The sequence below is a fragment of the Pterocles gutturalis genome, unplaced genomic scaffold, assembly GCF_000699245.1.
Source record: "Pterocles gutturalis isolate BGI_N339 unplaced genomic scaffold, ASM69924v1 scaffold24563, whole genome shotgun sequence".
NCBI classification, from domain to species: domain Eukaryota; kingdom Metazoa; phylum Chordata; class Aves; order Pterocliformes; family Pteroclidae; genus Pterocles; species Pterocles gutturalis.
In genome coordinates, this window is record NW_010126335.1 from 25,437 (window position 1) to 36,923 (window position 11,487).

The 11,487-nt window shown below is 43.9% G+C and overlaps 1 protein-coding gene across 1 annotated transcript in view; it reads right to left on the reverse strand.

The window, feature by feature from the left end:
• The window catches only part of RSPH9 (radial spoke head 9 homolog (Chlamydomonas)), an 18,047-nt gene extending 6,582 nt beyond the window's left edge, over positions 1-11,465 (reverse strand). Inside the window, exons 1-3 of the mRNA XM_010078955.1 lie at positions 11,278-11,465; positions 10,602-10,731; positions 9,916-10,062 (exon numbers count right to left, since the gene is read on the reverse strand). Coding sequence (XP_010077257.1) covers positions 9,916-10,062; positions 10,602-10,731; positions 11,278-11,394 — 394 coding nt within the window. The 5' untranslated portion in view covers positions 11,395-11,465. The remainder of the gene's footprint in view (positions 1-9,915; positions 10,063-10,601; positions 10,732-11,277) is intronic.
• Between the last annotated feature and the right edge of the window lie 22 nt (positions 11,466-11,487).

The window sequence follows — 11,487 nt, forward strand, 5'->3', positions numbered from 1 at the left end:
GGGATCGCAGTGTTGTTCCAGATGCACAGTATTCAGGTGCCTCAGAGTACTGGGTGAAATTCAGGCCATACTTAAGACATCTGACAACATTCTGCTTAATCCAGTTGAAGCAGCCTCTGCCCTCAAACCATTATTCCCTGCCTCATCATTTCCATCACAGAGACCACAAAAGTGTTTATTTATTGCTCAGTGAACCAGGTCAGGGAAACGATCTTGCTGAAAAATAGTCTAGCCAAAAATAAAGTTATTTTTCCAGCTGGAATCTGGCTGCACAGCCAGCAATGCCAATAAAAAAAAGGGACAATACACAGACGAGCAGTGGAGGATGGGAAAGACTGAAAAAGCTAGGACAGAAGTAATACACATCAAATTACAGCCTCCCTTATAGCCCAGTTAGATTGCTCAGTCCTAAATCCACCTGATAATTAGAATAGAGCTAGAATCCTTTTTTTTTTTTTTTTGTGTGTGTGTGTGTGTGTGAAGAAAAAGATGCAGACTTTGCACAGAAAGCATCCGGAACAAAGATTTGGAATCTGGCTGTGCACTAGAGGAAACAGCAAGACAATATGCAATCAAAACTTATAAGGAGTAGGAAAAAAACAATTAAAATCCCTCCTATTTGTATTCTGACAACTACAATACACATCATCGTATCTTGGGTCTTCTGTAGTAAATTTAAGAATCTCTCAGAGTGGCAAAGCACCCTCCTTCCAAAGCACAGGTTTATGCTGGATCCCGTCACACTCCATATTTCTTGTTCAGCTGGTCGCTGTGGAAACGTTTCTGGAGCGTGCCAGGAGTCACGTAGCATCTACCTGGGGAGCCCCTGCATTAATCCGTCACCTTCGTGGGCTTCTGTGAGCCCATTGGCTGGTGGGAAGAAAAAATAGGAATCTCTCGCCTCTCCCTGCTCTGAATGAAAGACGCTTCCTCTAAATCTTGCTACAGGATTTCAGGCTCAATTCAGCTTCTTTGGGGCTTTTGTCACCAAACAAATGTGATGTCTTTGAAAGAAAGATTAACAGTTTGATGAAAGGATGCAATGGACAGCTTTGTTCTAGCCTGCTTCCCCCTAGAGCTTTCGGTCACTGTCACTTTCTTACCCACGGGAGAATATCTGTCTGACTCTCAGAGGAGATTATGGCCACCTTGTAAGATTTTTGCCTCTCCTGATAACAAAGCACTGGCCACTTTGAGGAGGTGATAATGATGAACAGGGGCTGGATTAGGGGCAAAGAACCTCACATTGATCTCTGAATTCTGAGAGAACACAAAGCAGTCGATGCTGGGATTCAAAACCCACCCAATGCTTAGAGCACATCCAATTCTCTCTCCTGCAGGAGAGGCAAGGCCAACAGCCCTGTCAGTCCCCCAGTTGTACTTCTTCCCTCATCATCAAATTAGCAGGACTAGTTAAAAGGGTTTAGGACAAGGAACAGATGGCATAGATTATAAACTGTCGATGTTTTCATACTGAACTAGATACAAATTCTGGCCCAAATTACCTGAAGAGTTTACCAGTTTCCGAGCAGACTGTCACACTGAGCAGATCCACACAGCGCAGCGCAGTTGTGTTGATACTCAAGCTAATTCTCAACACTAAAGATGGCTGAGCAACTTCTAGTGCCTGGAATAGCCTAGCTGTCTAGCTGTCTTTGCACAGCACAATTGCTACACAAATATACCCATACATCAACTGTCCCTTGTCCTTTTCCCCCTACACACAGCCACACACCCCTTCAGCATGCAGAATTTCAATCCATATGATATCTGTGTACAGTAAAACAAGACCAGGTCTGTTGACTTCCTCCCTGCAAAACTTCTACGGCCAAAGGGGCGGCAAACAGCAGAGGAGAGCTATATGCGGGGCTGGCAGCGATGCCAACTGCTGCGCAGACGGGAACTGCCGCTCCTTACGTGGAGCCCCTTCAGAAACAGATCACTCCTAGCAAAAGCTGACCTCGTTCTGACTTCGGTGACACACAGACTGCCCTAGGCTTTCCCCTGCAAGTAATTTTTCATCATTCCCTAGAGAAAGGGTTAGGCCAAGGCTGACTGATGTAGTGATAAAACTACAACTTCTAGTTCTAAGAGGCTTTACCAGCATTTCCCATCAGTTCAGCAAGAAGTTCATCTCCTTTTCATGTCCAATGAACCAGGAGCTGAAATGGAGACAGGGTGAGCAATGATTTCTTCTACTGAGGAGGAACTTGAATCCCTGGAAAGTTGTTATCAAGACTCTGCTTCTGTCCTCATTCTTTCCCTGCAGCAATCAGGAGGGTGAACGACTCCAGCGCAGCTCTCAGTGGATGGGCAGTGCTGCTCCAGTATAAACTCATCCCAGGCCTCTGACCAAACAAGACCCCTGAGGTGATACAGACCTAGGACCCAGAAGCAGTGACTGCACCGCTTTATTACCTACAGACACAAAGCCCAAGGAAAACTGACTCCTTTCCAGAAATCAAGGCAGGCCATGGACAGCCAGTCAAAAGCTATAATACTGGCTGGCTCTGGAGTCCTCCTGCTGAGCTACCACATGAGAGGTTCCAGTCTGATATTGAACTCCTGAGCTGGCAGTGCCCCAGCTTGTAGGAGGGACAACATCTTGCATAGCTCCCAGGCAACTCTCTTGGATCACTGCAGGAGTGACCTTAACAGCCTCTAAAGGCTCCCCAGTCCACACATCACTAGCAAAAATGAAGAGCATCTCTACTTTTGAAGGATGCAGGAGATATGCTCATGTATTTGTGTATGCCCATTGCATGCCTGTGATCGCTAAAGATGCTAAAAAAGCTATTGAAAAGCCCAGTGACCATTCCAGAAATCACTTAAGCTTGGAAGAGTCTCTTCTCCATACCTACAGTTCAGGAGGTCAGTGTACCACACACAGTTTGGGACCTCAGGCCATACCTTCTCCTCAGTTTGATGCTGCTCTTGGTGCTTTTCTTTCTCATTTTACTGTGCTGTGGTTTCCTCCTCTGTGCTCAGCACTGACAATGCTGGCACTATAGTGCGCCCTGCTGGAAGCCAGCAGCTACAGCCGTCCTAGAATTATTTCTAGAGATGGCTGACTTCAGTTTTAACAGAGAAATTCAGGTACCAGTGCTTTAATTATTAATAACCAGTGAGTCAGCTACTCAGTCCAATTCCCACATCTGAAAGCCGACTGTTCTTACGCACACGGATCTGTTTTACTCCTTCTGTACTGCTGTGTTATAAAACTTGTTTGTCAAAGCAGCTTGTATAAATGTCAGGGAACTCCATGGCATTCTGTAGCTCAGTTTTGCACGTTCAGCAAGCCTAAGGACCACCTCTCCTAACCAGGAACAAGGATAGCTGTGAGCCACACTAGGTATTTTCGTTTACATTTTGACTACCTCTTTTTATCCTCACTAACACGAAGTACTGCCCTCTCATTCATTATGGGTCTTTTAGTTTGGATTTCAGTGAGACAGCTTGAAAAGCCTTGTCCCCGTGTGGCTCTTGGCACGCTAAGAAGTAAAGTGCTCTTGCTCTCAGCTTTCACAGAGCTGGGGAGGTGCTGCTTATTGTTAAGCAATGAAAGAGGAGCGCTCAGGTCACATCTGTGAAATGTTAGCGGAGAAGGGAGGCTGGGTGAAAGTAGGTGGCCAGCACAGCATAGCACTTTGCTGGATTTTGCAAGGCCACTGGGGAGATAGGCAGCCATTTGTCTTAGAGCCCTGATAACAGGACGACTAGCTCTCTGCTGGCTTGCTGGGGGTTGTAAATACCTCTGCAGACACAGACTCTTCAAATGGCTGGAGACCGAGGCTGATAGGGGATTAATCGCCTGGAGGGGGGGTCGAAAAGGGAGTTAATTAGCTCTGTTAATGCATGTAGATAAAGCAGGTTTGTGTCTCCTGGCCTTCTTCCTTCCAGCACCTGGGCTTTTGGGGCAGCCAAGATGGGGTTACCAAAATGGCCCTTGAGAGTGGCCAAAGGAAACCATCTCTCACTTAGAAATGCAACCTCTCCATCTTCAAGGGCCCATTAAGCACCAGCTTTTGCTAAACCAATAAAGAGCGTGCTAATGAAGCTCAGAGGACAGGAGGCTAGTGTTCTAACCCAGGCTACTGTTCAGCAAGCTTACAGAAAGGTTAGTGCCCAAAGTATTCAGCCAAGAAAACAGCCACAAATCCCTTTGCCCGTAATTCTGTATAAGGAATGCTCCAAAAAAACTGCACTTTCAGGTGAAGAAATAGAGCTACAGACTGAGTGGCTTTTATTTTCTCCACAGTCAAAATGGCAAAGGAGCTGAAATGATCTTCTGGCTAGGCACTTCTCCCCTAGCTGAACCTTGAAACAGCAAGTAGACAAGACTCACTATGATCCCCTCTGCCACTGTATACCTGTTTAGAACGATGCTATAAAATCTCTCCCAGCGTTACAGAGTCAGCAATTATATCTGAGAGGTCTCTGTTCCCTGGTTTACCCTCCACGATGGACAGTGACAGTGATAAGTCAGGAATCTCCTCAGTCCTCTTTTGAGCCCTCATGCTTCATAGTTCAGGAAGCAAAGACAGTTGTACCAAGAGTCCTGTGCTTGGAGTCGTTCTCTCAGGAACCCATTGTCACCTTTGTGTTATTGTCACTGACAATGAAAAAGCCCAAACTAAACATCACCCTCCACAGCTGTCGTCAAGTTTACAGCCAGGCATACCAGAAAATCATCTATTCTGGATTCCTACATATCACTGCCCGTTAATCTGAACTCAATTACTCATGTCTGAGACTAGCGATTTACATTTGCCTTTGGATAAAACACAATTCCCAGGAAGACATCCAGCATGATGCTACATACCAAGAGATGCAGACTCATTCATTGCACTTGCTAGCTGGTAATTATTTCACTGTTAAAATTTGTACCTAATTTTTCATTTTAGTTTTTCTGGCTATAATTTTCAGCTGCTGGTTCCCATTATGTCTTTCTCTGCTATATTAAATAGAACTTCAGTACCCAATACTTAAACTCCATGGAGTATTTACACAGTGTAATACAGTCGTTCTCATGTTCTTTTCTGTAAGATAAACAGATTGAACTGTTTATGTCTCTCACCAGTCCTTGAATCATTTTGTGGCTCTTTTCTGCAACTCTCCAGTTTTCAAATGTGCAGTAATCCAGTTCTGACTCCACTAACAGTATATGCAAAAGTAAAGTCACCTCCCTGTTCCTATTTGCTACGCCCTTGTTTATACATCTACAGATCATACTAGCCTTTTAAGTCTCAGGATCAGACTGGGAGCTGATGTTCAGCGGGTTGTGCCTGGATTTCCTTTCAGAGCCACAGCTTCCAGAACACAAGTCTGGCTTCCAGTCCCTGCTCTTAGATATGTGATCTTGCAGGTAGCTCCATCAAAATCTACTTTATTGAAGTAAGCTGAGTTTGCTAGATCTCTGTAGCCATCTTGCCCTTGTCATTATTTGTCTCTCCACAGAACCTTTACTTCTAGATCATTTATAAAGAAGTTGAAGAATATCAGTTCTGGCACTGGTCTCAGATGAAGCCCCTTCTGACCCCTTTCCAGACATACACTCATTCAGTGATTTCTGAATCACAGCTACTAATCAAAGTCAGTTTAGGGGAATATTTCTGCAATGCTGGGATTTATTAAAGGTTAGTACTGTAAGTATTCCACAAGTTTTCCAAGATAATGATTTCAGGAGTAACTTATCTGGCTCTGCCACTTTCATTTTTTTAAAAGGTTGCCTAACTCAACCCTCCCTTAGCAAATAGTCCGAAAACTGACTGAAAAAGTATTTTATTGTCTTCATTTGATAAGTCCATATTCTTAAAAACAAACTAGAAAAAAACTGTCCAGCATTTCTGCCCTTCCAGAGTTTTATCAGCCTTTTTACCATCACCATTTAGTGACAGTTTCCAGTACCGTTACTATGCTTTCTTTTCCTCTCAATATACTTGAAAAAATCCTCCTTACAGTTGTCTTGGATTACTCCAGGTTATCCTGGCTTCCTCTGTCATTTTCTACTCATCATCAACTCCAATTTATATCAATCATTAATTGTTCCCAACTTTCTGCAATTCCTTTTATATTCCTTTTTTTTTTTTTAATTGTAATTCCTGCTTTTACTCCACCAGTGAACTGTGGTAGGCTTTCAGCCAAGAGCAGCTATTTTTTGACTGGGAGTCATGACTTTTGAATAAACTTTTCTCATAGAAATCCTGTTTCCACACATTTCTTTTCCTATCTCCATTTTTCTTTCCCTTTACCTCTGACATACCTCCCCTCCTGCATCAGTTTTTAACAGTGCCCTGTTGCTGTTCCTTATCTCCATATCAAAGCGATCTGAGTCAGTAATCTGTAACAAACCTTCAGAGTCAAGTTATTGCTTTTCTCAACTGTAGTTTCAAAATGCCAAAGAAATGAATTCTCCATCCCTATTTTGCTTCTTCCCAAGCTTTGCATTCTACACTAGTACCTTAGGCTTCCTCCCATCCCCTTCCTTTACCCTTGCAGAATGTGGCATCGCCTGACCATGGTCACAGTAAAATCATCCTTGCCTCTCCATTTCCACTTTCCCCATCATGCCAATGCTTGACAAGTGACTATTTTTTCATATCTACACAACATTAGGTCATCAAGTGAAAATGCTGTAGGCATGCTAGGAATTATTGCTATTTGCTTTGCCATTCCATTACCTACAAGCACACATAAAACTGCCACAACTCTAGTTCCTGAAATGCTATCGCCCAGAGCACCAAACTCCATGCACCAGAAACGACCACACTGGCAATCTGCCAGCAGCTGAAAGGCTACATCTAATTGTGCATAAAGTTGAGCAGATTGTCTGCTTAGACTAGAGCAAACAAGCTTATCTTTAATGCAGACATATGGCCAGCAAAACCTACAGATCCCAGCATGCAACATTCTGGCCAGCTGGCCATTTGGATCAGAATGAAGCATTACATGATCTCATACTGTGGTGACAGAAGATCAGTATTGCAACCCCTCCGTGTTCAAAAATCATGAGTCAGGCCACTCAAATTCATGAGTTTGGCTCAGGGAGCTGGAGATTTTAAAGGGAATACAGCAATTTCATTTGTATTTGAGACAGGGTTCACATTCTCCCACTGTTCTCTACAATCATTTAAAAAATGTATTATTTTTTTTTTAATAAAAGCTAAGTCATACAGTCACTTGCCTCTGGGAGCTGAGACACCAACAAAAAACAGACTCACAGTATGGTTAGGGAAGGCACACCAACATATTCTGAATTCTTAAAGTGCACAGATAACCTGATAGATAGACACACAGTGAGAATCTGGAAAGTGCAGTCACCACAGATATCACTGGTAAAGATAAGAATGGCAGACAGTTTTGTTCCAAAACCCCAGGTTTTCCAATCTTGCACTAAACTCTCTGCTTTTACCATTGTTTCATTTATTCAACCCAGTTTTAACTTTCTTCCCACCTCTCAGCTGTCATATAAAACCTTCTCTCTGCCTCCAGCTTTCCATTCTGTACGACACCTCTGCTGTCCTATAATGACACACCATACATTGTATGACAGTTACCCCCTTGACAGCCATCACAGATGCTCAGTCTCCAATTAATAAACTATTCCAACAGAGTTGTTACTTTTAGACAGTGTCTAAATCTGCCCTTAATCTCTCAGTCCTGTTCTTTAAGTCTTTTAAGATGCTAGGGGAATTCTGGCCCATGCAGGCTGGGAGCTTCACTCAGATGTTGCTCACCCTCCATCCACTTCTTGTGTATTTGTTGAGGGGAGAGATGATTCTGGCTTCAGTCACAATTCTAGATGCAATAGATTTGGGAATTCCTACTTCCGCTCTGACAATAACTGTTCAAGAGAGGATCTATCCAGGAAAGGCAAGAAAAGCTTCAGGTCAAAATGAGATTTGCCAGAGCTACCAACAACATGTCAGGAAATAGAAAAAGCACTATCTGCTCTGGGCCAGGACCAAGATGCGCTAGCAGAGTTGAAGGAAGGTGATCCAAGAACCAGTGTTTGAGTGCCTTGCAATCAGGAGTGAGTGACTTTGGCAGACCCATGCTGATAAAATCAGCAGAAAGCATGTGTCTGCCCTCTGTTCTTTTTTTTTCCCCACATTTTCACAAGCAAGCAGTACTTTACGCAACCTGAATGCTTGTTAAAGGGAGGTGGGTTGATTTTTTTTCTGCTCCTATCTGCATGTGATAGAGTGCAATTAGGGAGGCTACAGGCCTTGCTGATCCTGCAACCAGTTCCTGTCTTACTTCCTTCTCCTGACAAGCTCATTCCATCAATCCCCAGGTTCAGTCCAAAAAAGAGCTGCACAGGCACTGTGATGAATCTTCTCTTCCATTAAGAAGCACTCAGCTGCACTTGAGCTCAGGTAGTCCTTGAGAAATAACTTTTTTGGAGGAGACTGAAATCTGCACTAATAGCAACAACCTCCAGGGACGGGGGCACAGGCTCACGCTTAGACAGACCTCAGGTTGCCACTGGAAGACAAATGTGACAGTGGCACAGCTGAGCCCCACTGTCTATCAGCCACCGAGTAAAACACAGCTACAAGTCAATTTGATTTAAAGACTTCCACAAAACTGCCATGTTTTTGTCTGACATACAGCATGGTCTGCAAGTAAAACACAGCTACAAGTCAAATTTTATTTAAAGACTTCCACAAAACTGCCGTGTTTTTGTCTGACATACAGCATGGTCTGCCCATTGCCTGGGCCCTTGAACTAGATGAGAAACTGCAGTATGAGATCTGTCATCTTTCCAAGGTGCCATTCTCCATCACAGCTGAAGGTGGCTAAAACCAGCCCTGTGATGCAAATTAGCCTTCAGGCTCTTAGCCCCTGGAGCCTGTTTTCTAGTGGAACATAGAAAGCATGTCAGATCTATGTCCTGCTGCAGTGGCTCTGTGGTCAAAAATGTTCAGAATACAGGCAGGAGCTCACTAGGTTCATTCTCAGTTCTTTTTTGCCATAGGAAAGATTGGGAGATATACATATATATATATATATATGAGTAAAAGTCTGAAAAGCTATTCATAGCACTGACAATTCCCTGTCCTTCCAGCCAATTCCCTCTGGCACAGGTAGCCTACTATCCAATCCTGCTACTCCAGGAATAAAATAGCAAACCTAAATTCTGATTGTGTCCCAAGGATCTTTCTAGACAGCAGGACCTGGAAGTGCTTGACCCAATCCAAAAAATGCAGCAAATTGGCGAAAAGCAGTTAGAAACAAATAACAAGTCATTCCCATCTCTTTAGAGAAATATCCTGCCAGAAGAATCCCTGGTAGAGGCTTTAAATATGTTTAACAATTCTCCAGCAGAACTGTAGAGATGCGAACTGAATATTCATTCCAGTATGCACATCTTCCTTTCTCTTTCCACAGTGTGTAATCCTGCTAGAGTACAGATTATTCCACGCTACAGCACTCTAACACAGTTTATCAAAGGAAAGTTCAATTCAGCCTCTCAAAGGTATCAGTTTAGTGTTAATGAGAGCCCATTTAGATAAAGAAGAGCAATACTGGGTGGGACAAGAGGTGTGAAATACTTCAAACCACATAAATTCCTCCTATCACTGGTGGAGTTATCTCTCCTGGTAGGGACACCAGCTGTCACAGGCTTTACAGAAGTCAGGAGGGAATACAGCACTCAGGCAGGGGGGGTAACTGCTGGTATGATCCGAAGATCTGTTGTGAGGATGTGACAGCCCTGGTACACTTACATTTGACCACTGTAAGCTTAAAAAAAGGAATTAAGTACAATATTTAGTAAAGGATAAAGTTCCTTTACAGATACACAGGAGATTCTCCCAAGCATACCAACTCCAAGCCTTGTCACCTGGGCATTTCCCAGGCTACCCAGACTTCCTTTCCTCTCATTGCATCTCGTGATTCTGCTACCTTTACCTCGTGGTGTATCATGCTCCAGAGAGTCTAGGAAGTCAATGGATGGGTCCAGGTCAGCCTTTTCCAGCAGGGTTTTATTCTTCAGGTTAACAGGCTCAGTAAAATGAAAATAGGAACTTAACTTTTTTGCCTCCATCAAAGAAAGACCTGCAAACAGCCATTGGTGACCATTAATACAGTGAGCTGGACTAACACACTTTATACCTTCAGATGTCATATTGTTTCTCTAACGCCCACAGCATAGGTCAGAATCACAATCTTTACCCAGTGGACTCCACAGAAGACCAAAGACTTGCCAGAAATGGGTGGCCATGCTCCCTGATGCTGTGTGCTACAGCCCATGCAGTCCCAGATAAGCAACAGGCATGAGTTGAGATCAACACTCTGTGCCCCTTTGGTTACATCCTATCTCTAGATGGAGAATTCACTGCAGCTATAATTGTTAAACACAGACAAATGAAACTCCAGGTTTAATGACTCAGAGCCATTACTGACTCTCCTCCCACCTTCCAGAGTTGAATCATGCACCTGAACATTACTGGCATTGGATTCTCTCCTCCCTGTTCATCTTACCCAAGGGAAAAAAAAAAAAATAAAATCAAAACATCAGCTAGAGAAAGTCATGTTAATTTACAGCCTTTATAATCAAAGTACAGTTGATCCTGATAAAGACAATGAGAATTTACCTTCAAAGTTTCTGTTTTCATGCACAGACCCAAGAGGAGTCTTCACAAATGCCCCCCGGGGGACGATACCAACTGCTCTGTCTATCAGTTCTATCGTAGCTACGAGGCGGGCCTCCTCCTTGATCACGGGCTTTAGAGGAAAACAGGCAAATTTTAAAGGCAGGGCTTTCGTTGTTGACATTTCTGAAAATAAACTCGAGGTGACAATAGAAACCACAACAGACTCATCAGTTTGGAGCCCAATGGCACTATGAGGAGCACCACAATTTAGATGTTCTTCTCATAAGAACAGAAGCGGGAGCAGACAGTGTAGGCGTCCCTCCCTTCATCCATCTTTTCCTCCCTCTCAATTAAGCTGCTTATGACTTGTCTATTCAGTTATAAAGAATGGTCCCTGCGGTTCCTGTGTAAGGCTTCAGTGAGGATCTGTACCGACTGTGCATCATAAAACATAAAGGTGAAACAATATTTCTGAGCCGTGTCTAACTCCAGGACTAACTGAAGCACAAATTCAATCCAGAAGCTGTTGCTACACGGCGACAGCACAGAGGAAATTGTCTGTATTCTACCTGAGTGCAGGCCCAGGCTGCTTATTACAAACGAGGAGCCACGACCTGTCCAGTGTGAGGGGTGCGACTGCAGCAAAGAGACTTTGAAAATGTTTTATTTTATTTACCTCCTTACCATCTTCAATCAATCCTTCAGCATCTTCCGCACTGATCTCAGCGTGCTCATACTCAAACGAAGGATCCCCCTGGAACCGGCCCTTCAGCTGCTCTGCCTGCGCAACCATCTCCTGGGTGGCCGGGGGCAGGAGGCTCCACTCCACGCAGTTCAAGCTGCCAGCGACAAGCACCGCACCGGCCCGAGGCCCTTCAAGCACAGG